The sequence below is a fragment of the Lycorma delicatula genome, chromosome 4 (assembly GCF_047948215.1).
Source record: "Lycorma delicatula isolate Av1 chromosome 4, ASM4794821v1, whole genome shotgun sequence".
Classification (NCBI taxonomy): domain Eukaryota; kingdom Metazoa; phylum Arthropoda; class Insecta; order Hemiptera; family Fulgoridae; genus Lycorma; species Lycorma delicatula.
In genome coordinates, this window is record NC_134458.1 from 44,838,005 (window position 1) to 44,863,341 (window position 25,337).

The 25,337-nt window shown below is 31.0% G+C and overlaps 1 protein-coding gene across 3 annotated transcripts in view; it reads left to right on the forward strand.

Moving 5' to 3' along the window:
• Positions 1 to 25,337, forward strand: part of LOC142323334 (uncharacterized) — a 111,375-nt gene that overhangs the window by 42,429 nt on the left and 43,609 nt on the right. For 2 of the 3 annotated variants that reach the window (XM_075362824.1, XM_075362825.1), the window contains exons 3-4: positions 1,820 to 1,954; positions 14,106 to 14,255. In XM_075362824.1, coding sequence (XP_075218939.1) covers positions 14,235 to 14,255 — 21 coding nt within the window. In that variant the 5' untranslated portion in view covers positions 1,820 to 1,954; positions 14,106 to 14,234. The remainder of the gene's footprint in view (positions 1 to 1,819; positions 1,955 to 14,105; positions 14,256 to 25,337) is intronic. The other variant, XM_075362826.1, reaches the window with a different exon arrangement.

Below are 25,337 nucleotides of genomic sequence, written 5' to 3' on the forward strand. Positions count from 1 at the left end.
TCATATACTTTTTTTTCTATGGAAATTTGTAAGCCTGCTTTGCCCATTCTGTATAGAACATTTAGTTTTGTTCTGCTGTTTTATATCTTCTGCCAAGAGAACGAGGTTATCTGCAAAGGCCAGATAATCAATCTCCTTCGCATATTCCAATTTGACTTGCTTGAGGCCTTTATATCGGCAAGTTTTCCTTCATTCTCTTATGACCTCCTCCAAGATTACACTAAAGAGAAGACAGTCCGTCCCCCTGCATGACTCCTGTCTTGATTCCAAAAGGATGAGATATTCCCCCTTTAAATCTAATCTTGGGCTTGTGTCTGTGTGAGTCAGCTTGATGAGGTTTATAAGTTTTGGGTCTGTTCCAAATTTTTTAAGAACGTTAAACAGTGTTTTCCGATAACTGAATCATAAGCCTTTTTAAAATTTACAAAGGTGATCACTATTCTCTCGTTCACCAAGTTGTATTTCCTGGTGACTGTTTTCAGGTAAAAACCTGTTCTTCACTGGATCTCCCTTTCCTGAATCTATCTTGATACTCTCTTGATTTTGGATCAAATTATGACTATTATTATATCCTAAAAAAATTTTCTGAACTACATCTTTTGGCGCAGCCGATGCCGCCATAGAAATTTACACATATTGGAGCCCAATAGCTGTTTGCTGTACCGCCCTCCTTATGTTTTTTATCCTTTTGGCGAAAGCCCGCAACACATATGAGAATATGAATGTCGAATATCTAATCGCTGAAGAAATACGATAACAGAACTATCAGCTCAGAACAACGAGATATTTTATATATTTTGACCAATAGACGGCTGGGAAATAAGATCGTAATCTTATTTCCCAGCCGTACAGGCCAACTCGGGTAATAGTTTTACAAAGTTATGTATGTACAACATTATTTAATCATTTAATATGGTGATTTAAACTGTATTACATTATAATTTTATATAAATGTGCGAAACATAAAAAACAGGATGCGTGGCCCGTAACAGAAAAGATCCGGGATTTAGAAACAAAAAAAAAAATAATTTTATTAAAAGCCTCTAAAAATGTAGGCCTTATCAGATTTTTCCTTAATACAAGCCAATTTTTTAATAACTATGATGATTTTCTTGAAAAACTGTAATAATCTATTACATTTACCACTTTTAATAACTGCTAATGATTTCGTTTGATTAGTCCTTGTAGTTTTAATAACAGATGTCAGATTTCTTTTGTGCATAAATTAATCAGAAATATTAGAAGTTTCAACTGAAAAGGTTGATGTATTAAGGGGTGGTAGAAGAGCAAACAATGATCTTACTTCATCTAACTAAATACTATTTTTATGTGATTTTAAAGTATAATGCTAATTATTTTATAATTTATTTATTTAATAAGAAGAAGGAAATTTTCAAAGTTCTTAAGAAATCGAAGGAGTTATAATTTAACGTAATGAAATATGAGTGAGATGACATATGAACTTGTTTTATATAATTACCCAGAACAACTGCTTTAAATGAATTATGAATTAACTCCGCCTATAAAATGCAAATAAATGAGGACTGTGTAGTAGCTTCAATCTTAACACATAACAAATCTCGATTTTTTTATACTAATTGATTAATAATATTTGTTTTGCTTTCGACTATTTTTTTTTTTTTGTTTGTTTTGTTTTGCTTTTAGTTTTTTTTTGACTAGTGCATATTTATAATTGGCTAACTTATAAGCTACGTAAGAGGCAGAACATTTTATTGGAATAAATGCAATCTGGCCGGTACGTTAACCTTAATTTATTTACTTTAAATTTATAATTTCATTTTTTCTTTTTCTTTTACAGTATACCTACAACTGTGTTTCATTAGACACAGTGTCCTCGATTGATATTTTGGCCTACATATGCTGAAATCAAAATCTGTTTGAAAGTGAAAAAGAGGCCGTGGCTCTGCTTTTGCATCAATGGGTGTCGTCTATGGTGAGTGAGTTTTAATGATACTTTAATTGCAACCATTTAAATACTCCTAAAATCGTAATATGTTATTAATTTTTTTGCTATATTTTATTCATTACGATCGACGATGAAATTAATTTAAGAATATAAACGTTTACAACGATAAACCGAACCAAATCTCACTACTACTCGTATATAAAAAGAAAATATCTGTTTCCTTTGTTGCGAAAACTACTGAACTGATTTTTATGAAATTTTAATAATAGCTTTCTTAGTCTTTACCGCAGTTCAAGCCTCGCCAATTTCACTGTTATATAAATCGTAAATAAATAAAAAACGTATAAATAAATAACCTAGAACTTATTTTAATAAATTTAACGTCTTTGTCTTCATCGATAGATACTACCCATATCGATCGTTGTCTATGTCAATATCGAATTCTTCAGACTCTTCAATTATTATGTGATTACTAAATTTAATATTGTTGTCTAATCTGAGGGCGATCCGCGAGACTCAATACATAAATCGGCTTAGATTTGATTTCCAATTTGGTATTAATATTTTCATACGCCTAGGTCAGCGAGGTTACATGTAGGAAGAACTTCTAGGGCTATTAGAATTTATGATCGTAGATAACGTGAATCTACGCCAAAACGTTCTCAAAGCTTGACGAGTAACGTATACACTCGGCTTAAAATGGAGTTCAACCTTCGAGATATATGTTTGTTCTTAAATCAGCTTTCGATTATCACTCTAAAATTGACTATTGAATTTGAAAGATATTGAAATAGGTAACACGATTAAAATGTGTAACCACTGGAAAGATGAAACTCCTGGTCTACTGGGGTAAAGTAGGTTTTGAACAATTTCAATAATCTACTGATTTAATTGAAGATTTGACTTTTGGAGCACATCCTTTATCTAAAGATTTTATTTTATCCGCTATTACTAAAAAAGCTATTTCAAATTTTTGAAGTTCTATATGTATATAGCGTGGGTGAAGCTGCTACGGAGATGCTAGTTTTATTATAAAACGTTTTCAGTCGTCTTTAGTGACTGCTGCTGCTCTCAGACTGGCATCGTCTAATCTTAATGTTGGCGGTTTTTTTTTTTTTTAATAGGCAGATACGTATTCAGAATGCAGTAATTTCAAATAATTTTGAAGTTAAGTTTTTAAAAAAAATTTTATAAAATTTTGTCCGGTTTGTCGAATATTTATTTATTTTTTTAATTAATATTTATCATTTAATTGATTTTTAATTATTTGCAATTATTAATATTGACTTCAAAAAACTGTGCTGTTAGCTGACAAATAACCACAGTCTAAAAGTCTAATCGTATCGAATACCTTCGAGAAAGAGCAGAATTATGAGAAAAGTTCATTTTTTGTTGTGCTGAGGCGAGTTATCCATAAAAGATGTCTACGGAATTTTATTATTTTAAGTTAAATTTATAGCCAATAAAATTTAATATTTTATCTCTTTTTTTATCGTCTTTAACATGACAAGTATTGCGAGGGACAAACACACTACCTTGCACCCGGCAAAACATTTACGTATCTTATTGCAGTAAAGTTATTGACTAAAACAATAACAGTAGTTATTTCGATGACTCAGTAGAAATAATAACATTCATACGCACGCAAGCAAAGTAGGAAATATTGTTTGACAGAGATCGACAACATTTCATTGTCCACCAAACAAGTTCCGCCAGTACTGGGATGACCACAATAATTGTTCGTAGTCGGTTTTGTAAGTGTCTACAACCTAACGCACAGAACAGAAACACCGAAATCATGTATGTGTAAGAGAAGGATAAAAAATAGAACGAATCAATCATCCTACTGAAGAGGTTCAAGTAAAGATTCCTTTTGATGAATATTTTAAAAATCAATAATGTACTTAAACAGGTATCAGTAAAACAAACCGCTTACATATGCTTTTATATCGATACTAAATACACATATGCATCTACCTTTATTAATTTAGATAATTCTATGAAATTTATTCGGTGTAATATAAATTACACAACTAATTTCTCCGGTTAGTTTTTATTAACAGTTCTAGGTATAATTTATGGGTCTTAAACAACGTTGATTTGTGCTTTACATGTCGTGACATCGCACCCACGCCGGTTTCCCACGGCCTCAACAGCACTCTACGGTGAAAGTGTACCGAGGAATCACGTTGAGGTGGGCTACAACCACCTCAACCTGCCATCAGTCACACACCAACACATGTAAACTCATCACAAACACACATTTCATATAAAGACTGATTCTTAGACACCAAAAATTTGTGTTTAATCGCTTTAAAGGATAAATAATAATTATGATAAAATTATTTTATTTTTTAGGAAATTTTCGGATGTACAGTTAATTATTCAAAGGTATTTTTTGCGTTCCTTATTTCAAAATGGGAACATTAGTATTTAAAAGTGTTTTCTTAAGTACTTAGTTTGTGAACACGTGATACTTTATTTTAAATATCTCAGAAAACCGATTCGTTTTATATTAAAAAAATAAATAATAACTACCGTTCACTACAACGGTAACATGAACGTGAAGTATAATTCCATAAGTATCCGGTTTATAAGAGATACCCTTTTTATTTGATCTCAAGGATTGGTCGAAAATTCTATCCTTTTAAATAACATTATTTGAAAATCATTGAACGGTAATTAATTTTCATTTCAACGATTTCGTCATTTCGGTAATTAATTAATGTTTCCAGTAGAAAGCAACATAAACAAGGATGCATTTAAAAACCATTTTCCCCATTGATAAACAGAACACCTGCTCAAGATTAAAAAAAAAAAGGTTTTAGAAAAACTTTATAATGGGTATAATTTTACAATCGTGTAAAATTATACACCTTAAAGTTTTTTCCTATTATTTCTATAATAAATTAGTTGGTCAGGGCTGGCTTAGCTAGGGGGCGGAGCCCCTTGGCCTCTACTATGTTCATTATTTTCATGCTTGAGAAAATAATACTGATAAATAACAATTAAATTTATAAAAAAAAAAAATCAATATAAAGTAATTTCTTCAGAGTAACAAACAGTTTGTTCAGCAAAAAACACAAAACTCTGAGTAATCAAGTATGCGGATTTTAGAAAATTCTGCCCCTATCATAAAAACAGTAGGTATTGGTTTTTACTCGTACGAAGGACAGGTAAAAAATTATTTTTGCACGTTATCCGACAAACGCCACAAGGAAGTGACCGGAGGCAGGTGTAGCCAATCGTGTCGTACACACAGTAATAATGGCAGTGGCTGTGTTGGTTGAGCCGCCGCGTCGTAAACTATGGCACCTTTAAAGCTACTTTTATCGATAACCAAAAGAGATTAAAAAAAGTCTTGTAGAAAATTTAATTTTAAGCGGTCTCCGAATTCGATTTTAACAAAGGTTTGGCCGTAGTAAAGTTGAATACTGGCAAGGAAGATAATTCAGTTTTTTACCGCCATCCATTTAAACGGTGAAACATTTTGTAACGGCAGTTAGGTTCTTTTCAGGTATAAAAGCTATGTCCATACAAAATTTCAGCTCAATCGGTCGGGTAGTTTTTCGTGAACGAGTAACGGATTCACAGACACCACTTATACATAGATTGCCAAAAAAACAAAAAAAATCCAGAAAAACATTTTCATCGAAAGGGGCGGATCACTGGTAAGAGGTTTCAAAAATTTTAAATAGAAGTCGTTATAGAGTTTATGCACTCAATTTTTTTTTTTTTTTTTAATATACAAAATAAGCAAAACAAAAATTCTGAAAAATATTTTTGATTTGGAAGGGGCGTCATCTTAAGATATATTTTTGAAACCCTGTATAATTAGCGCTGTATCATTCGTTTTTATAATCAAGTGTTTGAACAGTGAAGATTTAATTCAAATTTAATCAGTGGCCTGTGAGTCATATGGTAACACAGATACAGTCAAATTAAATTTTTTAAGATCATAAAAACTATAAATGATAAGATTACAAATAAAAATTTTAAATTAAAAAACAAAATTAATATACAGACTTAAATTTTAATATGCATCAGTGGTTTCGTTAAATATACAATCATTAATATTAAATATGACAACTGTCATCCGAATTTCACACCCATACGTCGAACTAATTTGCAATTTATAATAGAATTTTATTGCGTTTTCACTTTATCTACAGTTTATATAAGTATGTATGTTTCGCATTGCAGCTGTATCTGCCCACACGTCACTAATATCATTAAAGGTATTAAAATATGTATAGCCCATCCATAATAATTAATTTATTAAAACAAGATTTTGGATTATAAAATTAATTTAGAACCGCTCTACAATTATTAATCGATACACGTACCGGTTAGAGGAAATCCTTTATATTATAAAGAAGTACGATTTATAATACGAATATGATGATTTACTTTTAGTTACAGTGTTATCAATGCAAAGGCATGAAAATGGCAACATTTACTCGTATACTGAACGAAAGGCATCGGTGTATTGGTTGACTGAATCATATATTATACTAAAACTTGTAACACTACACAGTCACGCTATTTATGAACGAATTTACAAAAAAAAAAAAAATGGTTGAACTTTACTTATGGTAAAAAATGTTATCATCTTATGAGAACAGTGACTTTTCATGTCGAATCAGAGAAAAACCGTTGGTTTAAAATTACTTAGAAGCGTACAGCATTTTTCAAGTTAGAGTAAAGCGTTGTATAACGTTTTCTTCATGAAATTTCATTACTTTTAGAGAAAAAACACAATTGTTTGAAAATCGTACGAATAAAACTTTAGACAAAGAGTCGATTAAGAGTGTACAACCTCATTCCTATTCTTAATTTTTCTCATGAAAACGGAAACCCGGATGTGAATATCACCACCATACTAGTACAGAAATATTTTAGATTCTTTAACATTAGTATATTCACTTAACCGCACAAAATTTCTTCAAAGTTTTCATAAACAAAATAATACGTAACATATTAGGTAGATTTCATAAGAAAGCTACTTATTGTAATGGGTACCTTGATTCGACTTAAGGAAAATTTCGAAATATCTTCGCGTTTCACATCCCGCAGACCACCAAATCCACCGTCAGCTCAAAACTTTATATATATATATATATATATATTTATTAAATATATATATTTATTTATTTATTTCACTTTCTTTTGGACACGATAACTACCGTAATTTTGCGCCAATCACTTTCAAATTGTTCCTTAAAAATAACTCATTCTAAAATCTTGGTCAAGTTTGTCAACGGCCAAAATATAAAATTGGGGAGCTTTTTCGAAAAAACAAAATATCGCTATAACTTTCTTATTAAGTAAAATATCGAATTCGTTTAAAGTTCCTACTATTCTTTGAATAAGGACCTAAAACTTATCTAAGTAACGTTTTTTGATATCACCAACTATCGGCCCAGGCAATGGAAAAAATGGTCTTTCGGAAACAAAAAATCATACCTCCCTTAATAGGCACAGTATCAAATCGGTTTAAAGTGTTAGTTAGTCCTCTAAACATTACCTAAAACTTTTATCTGAAACAATTTTTGATATGACCAACCCTTACGGCAAGGGATGACCAAAATGTTGCTGGAATTGTAAGAAGATGGGGCTTGTCGTACCCTAAACATGTGAAACGTTTTTTTTTACGTGCGACCGTTGCCGTATTGAGTAAATTTAAAGTTTTTCTTAACTTTAAGGTAGAAATATTTTTTACCCCCTGCTTAGCACCGGTGAAATGTAGCTCCGCCTTCCGGCGTGCTGAAAGGGATTTTTTTATTTATTAAGCATATAAATAATAGTAATTAGGAAAAACAGAATTATTATGAATTATAAAGAAATTAGATCCTCCAATCTAACACCCGTTTTGCCTAAATCACATACATAAAACGGCAAACGGTTTACAGAAATAATATCTTCCTCGGCTGATCCAAATAGCAACGACTCCAACGCCGTAAAGGGGTATGATTGAGATAGAAGAGTAAATTGATTCATTATTTTGACCCGTAAAAATATCTTTAGGTATAAACTCATGTAATAAAGCGTTTATGCCATTAATCAGTTATAATTGTGTAGTCTACGAAAATAGGCTGATTCAATTTTAACTAAAATATGATCGTGTTTAGATAAAAATAAATCCAGTTCTTCTAAATACCACCTTCGCTAATAACCACTCCGTTATCCGATACAACTTAATTAAATTAACGCGATAAAAATGTTTCGCTGTATTTACATTTATATAATTTATCATTTGCTTAAATTTTCTCAACATTTTTATTTTTTTCAAAAGGAGCCGATGAATAGCCTATTTCTTTGTATGTGTATGAGGATGTACACAGAAGTATAAAAAATTTCATGTTTTTTAGCGGTTACTTCTGATTAAATATATAATATAACCAGTTTATACGAATAGTACTATTACCACCGACTGAATTGTCTTCAACTTAACATATTTTTGTAAGGGGCTTCATGAAAGGTCATATGTAGTCACGGCCTAACACACGACTCAGCAATGAGATGTTCCACACGTATACTTACACATATTCATCGTGGATACGCGTACGTAAGCGTTCGGATGAACGCAAGCAGAAACAAACAACTCAAGGTAAAATTTCTGAACAGGTTAAGGTTATATCTTCGCTCTGTTAGAGATGATACTTGTATTAACCACGCTTTGCTGAAGTGCGGCTTTATTACACTCGTATCTTACTTGTTCCTGGATGATTCCAGTTTTCAATACCAATATCTTTTGTTGCATTTAACTCTTTTTTCATTCTTATGCCGTTACCAATAATAGTAATAATATAAAGATTAGATCTCGATGCTTAAAAAAAAAAAATAATAACAATAAACAAAATCTCGTCCGAGTAATTTAGATAAATGTCAGGTTTAAAAAAGCCTCTATGTGGCAGATAAATGTTAATTATCTTTTAACTTTATCCAACTTTATGGTATATATCCAATTTAAAGTACGTTAAATTAAAAACTTTTTATAACGTAACGAAAAATGTAATTTTTTTCAAAGTTTCAATAAGTCTCTTGTTTTTAATTGAAGGTACTCATTTTAAAATTTTCACGAGAAACATCACCCTACACGGTTTATCTCGGCTTTAAATCCGAAGTTATTATATAATAAATATATTGGAAAAAGTTATAGTCGATTTCTTCTTGTTTTAACAAACCTTGTTTTAGCTAGCTTAAGAATATGAAATATACCGTGCCAGGCTTCCGAGGGAAATGAGGAGTTAAGCGGTTCCCATTACCTTCTTCAGTGAGCCAAATATGCGGTTGCATACCAGTATGCCACGCTAAGAAATGCAGATATTATTCAGTTCTACATGTAGCGCCTTCACTTTTATTTACCACAGATTTTAGCTGGTATAATTAAGATTATTACTCGCATAGAAAGCAACTCTGAGTTGTACCTATTGTACCTCAGGTGATATAGATTATAAGAGCATTGTGTCAGTGTAAATCAACAGAATAATGCACTCCTTTCTGTAGAGAAACAATGCATTATATATGTTACCGTGAAAGACCAAAATTAGAGAATGGCAGTATTCTCCGGTGAATGTCGACACATACCAAATACGTCGGTGAAAAAACGAAATATTTGCTTATATTAGTATACATTCGGACCTTCGTCGGTATACGTCGACAAACACAGCTCTGGTGGGGGTCGAAACGATAAACAAAAATTAATAAAAAAAATCACCTGATATCAATCTTCAAGGTTAATAGATTACGAGAAACCCTTGTAAAAAAAAGAAGTTTATATTTAAGCCAAACATAACGTACGCTCGCTAGCCTCGTCTAATTAACGTTAAATTTACAAATTATATATTATTCTCCGAAATTGGAGGCGATTAATCGCCTTCAGCATGCGCTGTTGGTAAAAGTTGAATAAAGATATTTTTATAAAAAGATTAAACATAGGACAAACCATCTGACCATTTATTTGTATCGTTATCGTTCATCGATGTAGTTAACATATTCTTTATATCCTGATTGGCTTTTTCAATTTATAAAATGCTGAAAATTTGATTGCATTTTTTTATAAATGCAGTGAATTTAAAATATAATTATTTCTGTTAGATTTATCATTTTATTATTAATTTAAAAAAAACTTTTAAATTTCAAATTTAAATTAAAAAAATCTTTTTATTATTTAATTTATTACTCGTTTTAATAAATAACATTAAACTGCCAGATTCAATAAAATATAAATATTAATTAAAATAGAAACTGGAAAATATATTTAAAACCTTTAAAAAGGTAAATATACTGTAAAAAAAATATATATTTTTTAGTATAGTTTAAAGATTTAACTTTTTTTTTTTGTAAAACTCGTGTAAACGTCAGGTTTAAAACTTAAGACTAAAAAGATTTTACAAATGGATCGGCTTAAAATGGATGATTAAGATGAAAGAAATACTATCAAAAGTTTACGAACCCTTCTAAACTACCCTATAATTAACTATCCGGTGAGCTTTTTCGTAGAAATAGCGTACTTGAAAAATTCAAATTATTGGTAATGTCTTTTTCTATATTCTAAGTAAATCTCTACTCGTATTGTCATACATGTATGAGTACACAAATTCATAAACAGTGGAATATACAACGCATTCGGAAAATCGCTCTGCAGTATGCTTTAGAATTATGTGGTGCATTCTATTCTTTCGGCGTTAAGTTGGTTGTCCTGTGGGTTCGTTGGGCGTTGCTAAGTAATAAACCAAGACATCAGTTGCTGTGCTATGATTGAAAGTGCTTCGCTTCGTTTCGTGTTTTTTCGGTAGAGGAACGCATTTTTCTCGTTGAACACGTCTTTTGTGAAGGTGACAAGTATAATAATTCAATGAAGCGCAAGTTTTCTGAAAAGTTTCCGAATAAAATAAGAGATTTGTGGACTCTTATCGAGAAATTTTGGGCAAGAGGCTCTGTTGAAGACGCTGATCGAAGAAGCTGTTAGATATTTCGGATGGTATGGCTGAAAGTCCATCAAAGTTAAAGCTTAAGTTAGCACAGCAGCGAGATATCGGACTTGCTACTGCACATAAAGCTGAAAAAAAAGAACTGAAACTTTTCCCCTAAAAAATAATGTATGTTCAAGAACGGAAACCTACATATCATGCCGAAATACTAAATTATTGTCAACGGTTTAAACGTTTTATTGACCAAAATTCCGTACGTATCCTCCACATTCCTTTTTTTACAGATGAAGTGTGGTTTCATCCGGCAGGGTATATCAATCCACAAAATAGATGACTATGGTCGACAGCTAACCTCTGTGTATTACAAGAACAACTTTACACGAAGTGAAAATTGGAGTCTGGGTCGATATGAGGAGAACGCGCATTATGGGTCCAATATTTTTTTTAAATACAACTAATAGTTATAGTTATTGTGCTGTTTTAACAAACTTCATTAATCAGTTAACAGAGGTGGACATCAGTCGCGATTGGTTTCAACAAGATGGCACCACAGCTAACAGGTCAATGACTTTTTTACAAAATGTCTTTAGTAAACGAATCATTTCGAGGTTTGTGGTCTGCACGATCGCCCGATCTGACTTCTCAAAATTACTATCTATGGTGGGCAGCGAAACAAGCAGTGTATTGCAACAGACCACGCACGATTGACGAACTAAAATCTGCAATAACGGCATTCGTACGAGACATTCCAGAACATCATTTGGTTAAAGTGTTTGAAAACAAATTGGAACGAAGGCAGTGTAGTATTGTTGGAGGAGGTCATTTTCAGCACATTTTATAAACTATTCCAGTTTTTGTAATATCCGTTTCTATAAAATAATGAAATAATAATACAAAGTAATTATTAGGAAAGTTTCGTCATTACACTTCCATAATGCCAGTGCACATCAACTTTCCGAACGCTCTTTTCTTTAATTCGGATCCATTACTCGTCAAAGTTTAGAAAAGTCGTTTAATGCATAGAGTGGGAGAGGAATATTGGACTAGCGATTAGCTTCTTGTTACCTACAACGTCTTGTCATGGTGTAATATCCCCTCCACTGTGCTATTAGCAGGAGTAATACTACTTCAGATACCCCTGGTAGAACTACTGCGAATCTCTATGTTTACGCTTTTTGAACGTTGACGAGTAATACGTTAGAAGCTGAGTATTTTTTGTATCTTTTTAATTATATCAACTTGTTTTTCCTATATTCTAACTGCATGTGTTTGTATGCGGAAAACCCTATTAGATGAATCATATGAAACACAAATCTGAACCTTAGGAGATACATCATATGAATAATATGCGTATGATATTGGCCAATGGGAGTTTTTTTAAAGTTATTAGTCAGTTGTCTGGTCCGATTCTCTTTTTTATTCTGTGCTGATCTTTTAACCTCATCATCATAACTAAATCCTACAGTTATTTGCTTTATATACGCCAAACCTTGTATTCTACTCTATGGTTTCTATTCGCTACACATCTCTCTACCATAAACTAACTAAACTCGGATATCTTAATATGGCTCACCAACTTAGTTTTTCTCTACAAGATTCTAGAAATTTTTCTCCTCTCCTGACAGAACTTAACACCTCTTCATTTCGTACCTTATCAGGTCTGAAATTTTCTACATCTTATAACACCGAAATTCAAAGGTTTCCATTATTTTATTTTTTGTTTTTCTCATCTTCTATTTTCATTACCTTAAACCACTACACTATACGCAAATATTTTCATAAATATCTTCGTAGTTCTTAGATTTATATTTGTTACTAGTAGACCTCTGTTTATATGAAAACTGTGCTTGCTTGTACCAATCTGGTTTTGACGTTTATATTACTTCCACAATCTTTGTTATTTTTAATAATTAAATAACAACATGGTCCGATTTTGGTCGTTAACAAACTCGACCGAGATTTTAGGTCGAGCTATTTTTAGGGAACGATTTTAAAGTGACTGGCGCAAAATTACAGCAGTTATCGTGTCCGTAATAAAATGAAATATATATGTAAACTTTTGAGCTGACTGTGGTTTTGGGGTCTGGGGGATGTGAAACGCGAATATATTTCGAAATTTTCCCGAAGTCGAATCATGGTACCCATTACAATAGGTAGCTTTCTTATGAAATCTACCTAAAATGATACGGGGAGAGGGGTATCCATTGGAATTCCTCAAAGAACTGTATATGTATACATGTCATATACAGTATACATAAATATAATTATAATAAACATGTACATACAAAGATGAATCCAAAGAACATTCATCAAGTACGCGACATAAAAAGCAAAGAAATTACAGTCTTATTAATTACACAAAGAATAACTAATCAAACAAACAAACAGCGAAACAAATCAAAGAACCAACAAAAGTAAATGATGAAACGAAATGAAAAATTATGGCGATGCACCATAAGGGTAACTGATTCACCTCAAATCTCAGAGAATTTACAGATCTAATAAGCAGTTCTCGCTGTTATTCAGATTAACCGCAAGTCAATTTACATCTTTGTTCAGTCACATTTTCATCTTGTACCGAATCGCCGAATCCCCTCTCGAACGGTTGGCAATCTCAGATAATCGTATATTTCGGTATTTTTCGCAAACCACGGCGCTTGTTATATTTATCAATAATCTATTCTGGAATCCAATTTAAATTTAAAAGATTTATTTAAAATAAAAATAAAACATTTAATTTTAAAGAACTCGTATTGTTTTACTGACAAGTATTTAACTTTTTTAAAAAATACTTGAATTTTCTGAGTTTTTTTTTAACGCAACAAATTTTACATGCTCAAGTAATTTTAATTATCGCCTTGTAAATTGTTTTTATTTATCTGTTCGTATTTACGTTATTGATATTCTACAGATATGTATTACGTTGTACTTATATGTACTTTAATCACTTTAATGATTATCATTTGAGTTTAGTTTTTCGTAAACCTTAGTAATGTTTTTCCTAAGTTTTCTCTTGTTCCGTTAAGGTAAATGTTGGGACATTTCCTTTTTTCTCTAGAATAGCACAATTAGCCATTCCTTATGTGATGTATATAACGTATTGTTATGTACTGGTATGAATAAAAGGTTTATTTTATTTTTTTTACAGGATTTTTTGTTATAAACATTTCTCTTTTACAATTTGTTTAATACTTGAAATTTGTTAACCTAACTAATCTTCAAAATTTTTATATTTTTTTTAGGTTTCTTGTTGAAATACTGAAAAAAGGAACAATGTCAGTCTTTCGCTATCATAAAACGGCTTCGTAGAAATATTTTTAAGAATATTTGATTGCCAGATAATATTTTGTACCAGCAGATTTCTCTTTCATATGAAAATTCTCGCTGCATTTGTGAGTCTTTACATCTCTTTTACTTTGTCCAGCCTTTGTTATTTAATTAGTTGAATAAGAAAATTTAATAATATCTAGTATACAGTATAAAATTCTTAATATTTAAGTCATTATCTTCCTTTTTGTCAGATTTCATCTACAAGTACCCCATATCATTTAATACATAAGTTTTACTCATTAAGCACTTCTTCATTCGCTTAGTATCTTATTGTAAAAAAACTTTCTTGTTTACATCTACAAAATACCTTAATTTTATTTTATTTTCATTGTATTCACTGAAATGATCAAATAAATCCAACGAGCAAATTCTCTTTAATACATTCCGGACTGGCACAAAGTAATAAAATTCAGAAAAAATATTTTTCAGTTTTCAGTTAACATAAAAGATGCGTTAAATATTCCGTTCAAAAATACATTATTAAAAATTTGTAAAAAAAAAACAGAGAAAGACAGCATACAAAAATGTATTGTTAATAAACTTATTTACGATTGCATTAAATATAATAACACATTTTAACACATAACGTTAAAAGTTGATCGTAAATGATTAAAACGCTGGTAATGAAATGCAATATATTGTGAATCAATCTTATCTCGGTTTAAGATTTATTTTTTTTATGGTAAACAATACTTCCGTTTCTACTCCTTTAAATTTACAATTAATGTTATAAACATAATTAAAAACTAACAATTATAGCTTATTTCTTTTATTTCCTTCAAACATCTTGCTATTTCCGGATTTTAAAAAGAAACTGTTCTTAAAAAAAATAAATGACTACTATTGTTTAAATAATTAATATTATTTTATTTCAAGAAATAATCATTTAAAGGATATTAAATTTTAACTGTTATATTCTAAAATAAAATATCAGATAAATTATTCAGCTATGAAATCAGCTGAAATTCATTTGACACTCGTTTTCTTAGCCGCTTCTCACTATTCAGTTTATTGGATGGTTTTCAAGGGGAACGGGTTGTGGGAATCTTCGTTGTGTGTGATGTAACAGCTCTCGGTCGTAACAACTGGAACACTTTCACGTAGATCCTCTTCACTACTTCATTCTTCATTTCGCTTTTATCCATCGGCTCTTACTGCACTAACACGCGGACTTTTATTATAATTATTATTATTACGTGATAAAGTCACAAGGCTGAAAATGTGTTATTTTCGCTACATCGGTAAGTTATGAAACAAAGATATCCTATAAACTTTATTACAAAATGAATTTTGTTGCATCTTATATTTTCTTATAATTAAGAAAATAGAAATGATTAAAAGAAAAGGTCTGTTACTGGGTTAGATGCTATAACCATAATGTTTGTAGGCGACCTGACACGAGACAATCGCTCCCAAAAATGGCATAGCAATTCTTAAGAATAACAAGCATTCCATGCTTAACAAGGAGAATAGGAATGAAATGATCTCCCGGTTGCCTTCTTCAAAGTGCCGAATACTCTGACATATGTTGCATATCAACATCTCAAACCCGCCGAAATTACGCTAAAATTTAACCCTGCAAGTTACAACTTCGCTACAGCAGGAACTGGCTGAATAATAAACATTATTACTCTCGGAAAAACAACTCTAATTAAAGCTAATTGTACCTAAGATGTTTTACATTCTTCACGAGAGATGGGGTAATGCAACGAATTAACGTACCTTTTTTTCAGTGGGTAACACTGTGTCCCCTTAAAGGGGAAAAACAGTTAAATAGCTTAAAGGTGGTAGTAACATTTTATTATATTTTTACCATCACATATAAATTGATATATGTCTCAATTTTTCAAATTACGGTAAACTTTAAAAAAAATAGTACTTCACTTTCGGATTATCTGAAAATAAGGAAGAATTCTGGGTCTATGATCCCAGAATAAAATTTAAAATTCTGCACGTCTTTATTTATTTATTATTATTTTGTGGTTTTTTTGTTTTTTGCCAAAATTGATAAATGGGGTTTGCAGAAAATAAAAGATGAAAAATATCACCAGTTAGAAAATAACGTGTAAAGGACGTTCAAAATTTACGAAATAACTGTTTAAAATTGGCGAATTGACTCGTAAAATGTTTTTTTGCTGAGTTTAGATATAAATAATACTTAAAACAATTTCTTCATAAACTTTTTAACAAATAGAGAATAGATAAAAAAATTTATAAAACGAAATAATTTTATTCTAGGAAGGTGAAAATCACTTTTTTAAAGGTTATCAAGAGATTTTTCGGGCAAATTTATCTCATTTCAAGGTTACATAATTCATACTATCCAAACAGCCGTTTATTTTCGAATTTTCATGATATATAATGAAAGATAAAAAGGACAAAAGAATGATGTCATCTCAAATGCGTGGACAGTATGTGTTGGTTGACAGAAAAATGAATTTGAAGTGGAGGCAAAGGATAGAAACTTCTTATAGAGATAACGAATTTGCTTTTAATTATCATTAAAAATAATAATTCTTAATATGAAATCAGTTTTAATTATCCATTTATTTTAGTTTTACAAAAATGTTTAAACGAATGTAGGTTTTAAAAATAAAAGATTTTTTTCTAATACACACATTTTGTCGAGAACACAACTTTGTTGAGAATTTGTGTAAAACAGTTTAAACCCCTAGTTATACTTGCCTGATGTTAACACACCCTGACTTTTTTTAATGAAATTTGGTAGAAAAAAGTGCATAAATTATGCGAATAAATACAGTAATGATTATTAGAAATTATTGTTTTTCATGACTGATATTTTCCAATTCCACAGTCGAATTTCCGATTCACTTTATCGATTTTCTGTTTTACACCGATTTTCCGGAAAGAAAAAAACTAATTATATATAATATAGACCTGTTGATGTTTCTATTAAAACAATCGTGTAGTAAAAACATTTTACGAATACACAGGTTTATCAATAACCTATAAGGACGTAGAAATAAAGTTTTGATATTCTTGAACATTGTTTAAATAAAACTTGTATTATTGTATTTATAAATAAATGAGGTTTAAGTTACTCGCTTTTTTAAAATATCAAGAATTACTACAGTACACAGATTTGTTTTGAAACACGCTTGACTGGCTAAATACAAGTCGATTGACAGGTAAGTAAGAGAAACCGCATCTCTATTATTATGCAATTCAATTATTACTGAAGTCCTCTAGATAGTAAACTAATTTGTTATACGGTAATGAAGAGTTTTGAAATAATGCGCTGAGGAATGAAATTATTTGTTTTTACAATTAAACATATTTTTTTAAAACTAAATCTGAATTATTTCTAATTATATATTTTGTAGAGTTTTGGTAAAACATGAGTTTTAAAGCCGTTGATTACTGTAGACTATATTTTGCTCTCAGATCTAATTCAATTGAAATAAATTCTTGCGATGTTAAATCGTGCGTAAGCGTAAAAATAAATTGTTGAAAAAATTGCTTTGTTTAACCGAGAGTAGCGTGGTTTTTAAACCAACACGGAAATCTAAGTTTCGCTTTTGTTCTATTGTCAAAAAATACTTTCGATTAGCAGCACCGTTTTTATTATAACTTCAAAGATGGATTACAAAAGAATTAAGTTCATTATTAGGTTAACCGGTTAAGGATATCGGTCAGCCGGGTTTTGGCTCCTGTTTTATTTATTTATCAACTGATTACTTAGAAGTTATAGCGATGAAAAGCTTTAATTATATGAAAAGTTGAAAAGATGTAAGTTAAAACGATAAGAAAATTAAAAATGAAAAGGTTAAAAGAGAAGTAAAGGCGTTAAGTCATATTTATTTATTTTTTCTGAATGGAAAGTCCAACTTTTTAATTGTTTCTAAAAGATTTCCTTTCTGGTAAGTGTAAATCAAAGATATATCAATATATAGACCATATTTCCCGTCATTTTTTAGATGACTTAAACGTTTAGTAGTAGTTTTCATAATTAGAAGACACCGTCACAAAATATGTCATGAAAATTAGTGTTTACATAAACGAAAAGGAGTAATTAAACAAGTTTAATAGTATAAAAATCGCAAAAGTGAATTCGAAATAAAAACAATAATAGCAATATTATTGTTGTTCATTATTAATGAAATATTTAACAATTATTATGTAGTAAGATGGAATTTCACTTAACGAAACATCTTTTGAAACGTTATGTTTTTTGTATAGATTTGAATGAAACATAGACGCTAAGTAAATGGAAAAGAAATCCGTAAGAAATGAGGATATGAAGTAGAAACTGAAGAAGATTAAATTGATAAATTGAAAAATACAGAAGTAATGAGAAATGTGGATAAAAATAGAAGCTAAATCAGAACAATTTAAAATAGCAAACCTAAAATATTAGGACGTGTCACGAGAGAAGGATTAATTAAAACGTTTTGCTGGGCTTAGAAGAAGATTGAAACACTAATATGGTACCAGGTATTTGTCTAAAGACAAATAACATACACAATTAAAATGTGATTATATACCGGTTGCTTATCTGACCACTCAAGTTTATGGCAGTACTATAAATCGTTAGGCTTACATTGTTTCGAAATAATTTTGAGCTGGCAGTTTCGAAGAATCAAGGTGTTTAAAAACTGAATTAGAAAATGTATAATTTTTTTATATTAGGAGAAAGTAGTTTCTCATAATTTTTTTAAACTGTTTTTCTTTATAAAATATCGGATTAGAAGTATATGTAAAAAAATATCTAATTAGAAACAACTAAACATAACCTGTTTCATAAGTTTTTTCCTTTCGTGGAACTCAATTTTGTTATTATATTTTAACTTCTACTTCTTTTATGAGAAAAATATTGCTTAAAAAACAATAAAACAGTTTGAAAAAATGTCATTAAATATTTTAATTTTCCGGAGAAAGACACTAAATTCATAATAATTTCTCCACTTTTAACTTTCTTAAATAGTTGACAGTATAAGATCTGATAAAAAATTTTTTTCGGCCTCTTTTCCTTATTATGTTAATTTTTTTCTTTTAATAAAATATTTTACTCTACGTATAGAATAAAAGGATTTATAATATTCTTTTTAATAATTATTTTTATAACAATTTACAAAAGTGAACTTCATAGTTTCTTTTCTTGATTTAAAGGTCAAAAATAATTTTTTTTTAAATCAAATTTTTTTTGAGTTTTATGATTTTACATGCTTTTTTTAATAAAGTAGAGGCGATAGAAGATTTTAAAAAAGTTTGAAAGCGAGATAACAAACCAGGAAACGGTGTAAATATTCGAAGAGTGAAGAATGATTCGTTGATGATATTGATCTAGCTGGAACTAAAAACGTTTTAGAAGAAGAATTCTGAATTTTATTTTCATCGATAGAAGAGAAATTATATTTGAAAATAAGTGTAAAACACAAGTACTGAGATGCAGCAGAAAGAAAAAACAGATAAAGGTGCCTTAAACATTGTAACTGGTGAACGTCATATACCAAAATTCAAAGGATAATATTTTTGTTTAGCAGAAAAATTAAAAAGTACGGAAGATACAAGAGGGATAGCTCAAGATACGATGCAGAAGAGAAATGTTTAACCACATCAAATACAAATTTAGAAATATTAAGAATTCTTTTTACCTTCGTTTTTAAATTATGGTTTCAGAACAGCTTTTTGTAGTTAACTGTACGTTTTAGTTGTTATTGGATTTAGCGTCTGCCTTGAAACGGGTAGGAAAGAAATTTAGTCTGTAGTCAAATAACTTTTTCAACCGTTATGTTGATCATTTCATAAATTCTTTTTGTCACATTTATTAAATTTCAAACCGTTCAAATTTTTTCCAGAACCTGGTTTTTATGTGTAAAGCGTAAAAACTTTATTTTTTGTTTTATATCAATGCGTACATGATGAGTAAGTGTAATGAATCATAGAAAGAAAACACTTTTTATCTTTGATTTTTTCCCTTACTCTCCTACGCCGGACCCCCAATTAAACATAGAACAGTGTAGGGGGTGTCCTTTCTACTCTAACAGCCCTTCCCATCTACCGGCAGTATGTCCGGCATGGCAGGTCGGACTGCCGGTCGGATCTTTAAATTATATTATATTAGTAAGCCATTACTATTAGCAACCCATTGTGTACTCCACTTCCAGTTGTGCAGTTTTTTTAGCAGTGTTCCTATATGAGGTTATCCAGCTTCCAGTTGTCATTATACAAAAAATACCACAAGGGGCCTCGATCCCTCAACAAGAACGGCCCACCTCGGCGAACCGTCCTCTCCCGTACGAGGCTGTCCTCCCTAACTATATACACGCACGGTTACACACGATCGAGGTTCCAACAGTCACGGGATTTTGTCTTCAATATTCTAGTAGCTAGCTTTCCACATTTTTCCAGGCCTGCCTACTGGAAAGCATATAACCCCTAGTCCTCTCTGGAGTAAGCCAGGTCAAACCCAGCTCCTGTCGAACTCCGTCTCAACTACAACAGTGGTATATGGTGTGCTCCGGTGTGTCCTGCGATTCGCAGTATCAACAAACAGAGGTAGCGCGTTTACCAAACCGGCACAGGTACCCCTCAAACTCCCCATGCCCGGTTAGCAGCTGGGAGAGGTAGAATCCCACCTCCACAAAGCCACGCTGAACCCACAGATCAATGCTATATATAATGTGTCTTGTCCGTTCTCCCGTAGTCGAGAAGCGAATTTAAAAATAAAATTTAATAAACCTCTTCTAGATATTTGTGTAGATTGTAGCACTAATGCAGCGAAAAATGAACTGTATAAAAGTAAGAAAGGTGAAAGATAGAATCTTTTGATATACATTTAAAAGATTATTATAAAATAAGTGGGTTTACAAAATTTGACACTAAAGGTAAGTCAAATCGGTTAAAAAGAACCCATTAGCAAATTCTTACTAGAAGAAGGGTTAGTAGATGATATATTAAAGCATAAAGTCATTTAATTTGGTAATAGAAGGAAACAAAGTAGTTAAAACTTTTACGCCGAGTAAAAGATAAGGATACATAAAGCAAATAACTGAATATGTAGGTCATAATAAATATTTTTAATTAAAATATTAGCACAGAGCAAAAAGGAAAAATGAATTTCATCAAACCATTTAGATGATTGTTAACAATAATAATGATATTATTATAAGAGTGTCACAGGGAAGTACTCTTGGTCCCTTACTCTTCTTATTATTTACGAAAGATCTACTTCAAAACAAAATCTTGAACTATTCATGGTAAAAGATGCAACCGTGTCTACATAATTAAAACAACCAAAAAAATTCTACGTTAATAGTTAAAAATGATATACTGGCTGGATTGAAACTATCTCACTGTAAATATAAAAAATTCGATATATTGCGCTAAGCTTATCATCATAATTAAATATTTATTATGCCTATGTAAATTTCCCTTACAATTATATAATCTCTTGAGGCTCTCTCAAAAAATTATAACGAGTTTTCAAACAACATAGATGGGTTGTCAGATCATTGGTTGGCATTCAGAAATATGATTCGTGTTGATCAATATTCTGCAAATTAAAGAAATCTGACCACAGAGTAGTAGGATTTTCCCGTCACGCGGCTAAAGCCGCTTCCGAAAAAGTCCTACAATTGTGGGTTGTTTCTGATACACGGTTTACACTCACATACACACAATACTTAATATAAAATATTTATAATTTTATTTAAATATAATATTTTTTCGTTTATTTAATTCAGTGATCCTAACTAAAGTGCTCGCGCATACCGTATTTAATTCGCGCGGGTGTGGCGGTACTAGCGGCGACGGTCGGCACTAACTAAACTAATGTAATTTCACTACATGCATAGAATAAATTTCGCTTGTACGGTCGGCAGACTGGTGTAGCCGCGAGGCTTAACGCACCAGGTACCGAGTCGACCGCGTGATCAAGTTCGAAACCCGACCAGACCGAGTTACTTTTTTACGCTTTAAATATTATTCATTTATTTAATTCTACCGCTCACCTGTGGCGTCACAACATAGCAGAATACTACAACAGCATTTTTTTCGGTAGGTTATTTCTTAATTGTTAAAAAATTTATCTAAGAAAAATATGACCTTAATTAAACGAAATGTCGAGATACCGAGGGACGTCTTGACTTGACTTCTTACTCTACAGCTTCATCCCCTTGACCTTTTCAGTTGAAAATTTAATGGCATCAATGCCTCATATTTGGAAGTAATCTGACCAATTTTAGTCAAAATCGGTCCAATAGTTCTGGAGATATAAGGTGATGTAGAGGCCAAAACCGAACGCACAGGTGCATACGAACATTAACATCCGGAAATTTTCCATCCGGTTTTTGGTTTTTTGAGTTCCTTAGGATCTATGTCAAGATCCGATGAAAACCGCCTATACCCAAACTGGACCGACTGCAATACTTTCCCTTGTACAGCTATAGCTCTGCTATAGCGGTATCTAGACGGGAAAGTAAAACTTAAATTTCTCTTTATTAATGGCAATCTTTCATAAAACCTTAAAGTTATTTATTCTTATAAAACAGCATCAACTTTTACCAAACCAAACAACAGAATTGCTTTCATGAACCTAAATACAATACTTCAGCTTATTTGAAATAACCTTATTATGTCTCCATTGTATGATTTTTAATAAATCGCCATGTTTGTGCACGTATATTCATGCTCGGATAACCTTCATTAATTCCTTCTGAATATTATTTATTTTATTTTTTTCACATATTTAATTTACTAATATTTCTTGTATTAATAATTTAAATTATTAATATGGACTTTAACCGTCTTTTATATTTTTATCTGGTAACTAATTTTGCGTATTGTGCTGCTCGGATCAAGTTTTTACTTTGGTTTTCCTTGATCCATCCAGGTAAATGCTAGGGTAGTTCTTTTGTTTATCCATCCGTTAACGTAGTATTCCTACCATTCTCAACGTAATAAAGTATTATTTACCGATATGAATAAAACATTTACTTAACAAAGAAAAAGAAATTTATTTAGGCTACTACTCAGGTTATCTGTAATACTGTCACATAAATTGTAAAATGTTTTTTAAAACTTACAGATGCGCGCGCGCGCGCATCTGTATTTTATACAACAATAAATATATTGAAAGTTTTTAATCAACGTAATATGAAACGTGTTTAGAAATTAAGTTATTAAATTTTGCAATATAATGCTTGCGCCCACCTTGTAAAATGTACACAAAGGCTTTTACATAAGGCATAATTTGGTACAGAAGTACACTAAACATGTACCCTAGTACGTGTTAATCTGTGTAAACTTTATGTAACGTGAAATGTTACGTTACTGATTGTTAATATCCATTGTAAAAATGATTGGCCCAGCCAATTGAGGTTCTGTTTTATAATTCCTACTTTTGGTTTTTCGTCTGTTCGTATGTTTCTGAAGAAGTTGTGGCTACATGCGTTTTCCAATTTTTATTAAATTTTGATGAAAGGTTCCTCTATTAAAACGATGTAACAGTAACTTTTTTCGTAAGAGTTTTCGTTTTAAAATTACGATTCGTATTTTTATTAGGTAGCGATGATGGTGTGGTGAGATGGAGGTGGAAGTTTCCGTTGCCAGGCCATAACTGTTGACAGTTGAATATTCCCTGTTCTCGTGACCCCGATTTACTCTTGACGTCACATGCCATTCGGGGGCATTTCTCAACGACTACGCGAATGATACTGTCTTTTTCCGACTTTACCCTATTTTTAAAGTTAACATTTGTCTCTATGACCGCTCTCCTGCTGCATTGTAGTAGTGTGCTTATCGCAATACGATAATAAACTAGCGGTTTGTGAAGTAGTCCTCGTACATTTTGTGGTGAATAAAATTTATCGCCTACTAATTAGATATAATTTATAATCCATTACTTCTCGACAGAAGGGAAATGTGTTTCATATATTCAGTCTTTCTTACGTCTGAGAAGCTAAGTTACAACAAACACTAATCGACGTTTTCTCTGAGAATAATGTCTACTACGCAGCCAGTCCCTGTCGAGAACGATAATGTAGTCTCCTTTAAACGTATTATCGCACATCATCGGTTTATCGATCTTTAACTCACTGAAATCAACAAAATCTCCTCACTTACCGTGGTAACCCTGGGACAGATAATTATTATTCTCAAAAGTGGGTATGTTATTTTCGGGAATGATTTACCAAGAACTACGTGCCTACTACAACCGTTACCGTTATAATAATTTACGTGGAATTATTTCGTCAAACTAGCTGATTTATAACTTTTTATTCGAGCAGTTTTTAAATCGATAAATCTTTAAAATTTTCCAATTTCTAAATCTTCCGATTTTTTTTTTTGTATCATTTTCCTGTAGAATCCAAACAAAAAATTAAGATTTAAGATTCACTTGCATACTGCGAAAAACTTCGGTTTTCAGATTTCAACGGAAATATCCATTTTGACCATCCCTGAATCCATTTTGACTGGTTTCGGCGTGATGTTTGTACGTACGTATGTATCTCGTATAACTCAAAAACGATTAGCCGTAGGATGTTGAAATTTTGGGTTTAGGACTGTTGTAACATCGAGTTATGCATATTCCCTTTTGAATGCAATCAACTGGACAAAAAGTGTCCAGAAAACCTCACAAAATGCAAAAATTTTGGATTTTGGACTTTTTCTTAAGTGCAGTAATAAGCCCTCATTGAGAGATTTTCAACAATATTCCATAAGTGGTACTTATTTTCATCGGTTCCAGAGTTATAGCCAAATAAAATTTTAATTAATGAAATATTAGGATCTTATAAGGGGAAGCCAAATCGGTTCGAACCCGACTTCATTTTCTTTTTTTAACATTTTTTTTAAATTTAAACATATTGTTAATAATTAATTGATAAAATTATTAAATATATTGGTTCATTAGTAATTATTAACCTCTGATTTTAAAAAAGTTTTACAATAAATAATAATTCAATAATAACAACTTAAAAAAATCAGAAGTTATCAGTAAAATAAAATTTTATGTACTCTTCATTTAAAAAAAAAAAATACGTATATGTAATTAAATAGGCGTACAAGAAAGACATGTAGTATCCAAATCAGATTTTTTTTAATATAATTTTTTTTTCTTACGATCAGGATTAAAGTTTAAGAATTCTTATTGTAGGTGTCATTTACAAAGGAAACATTTT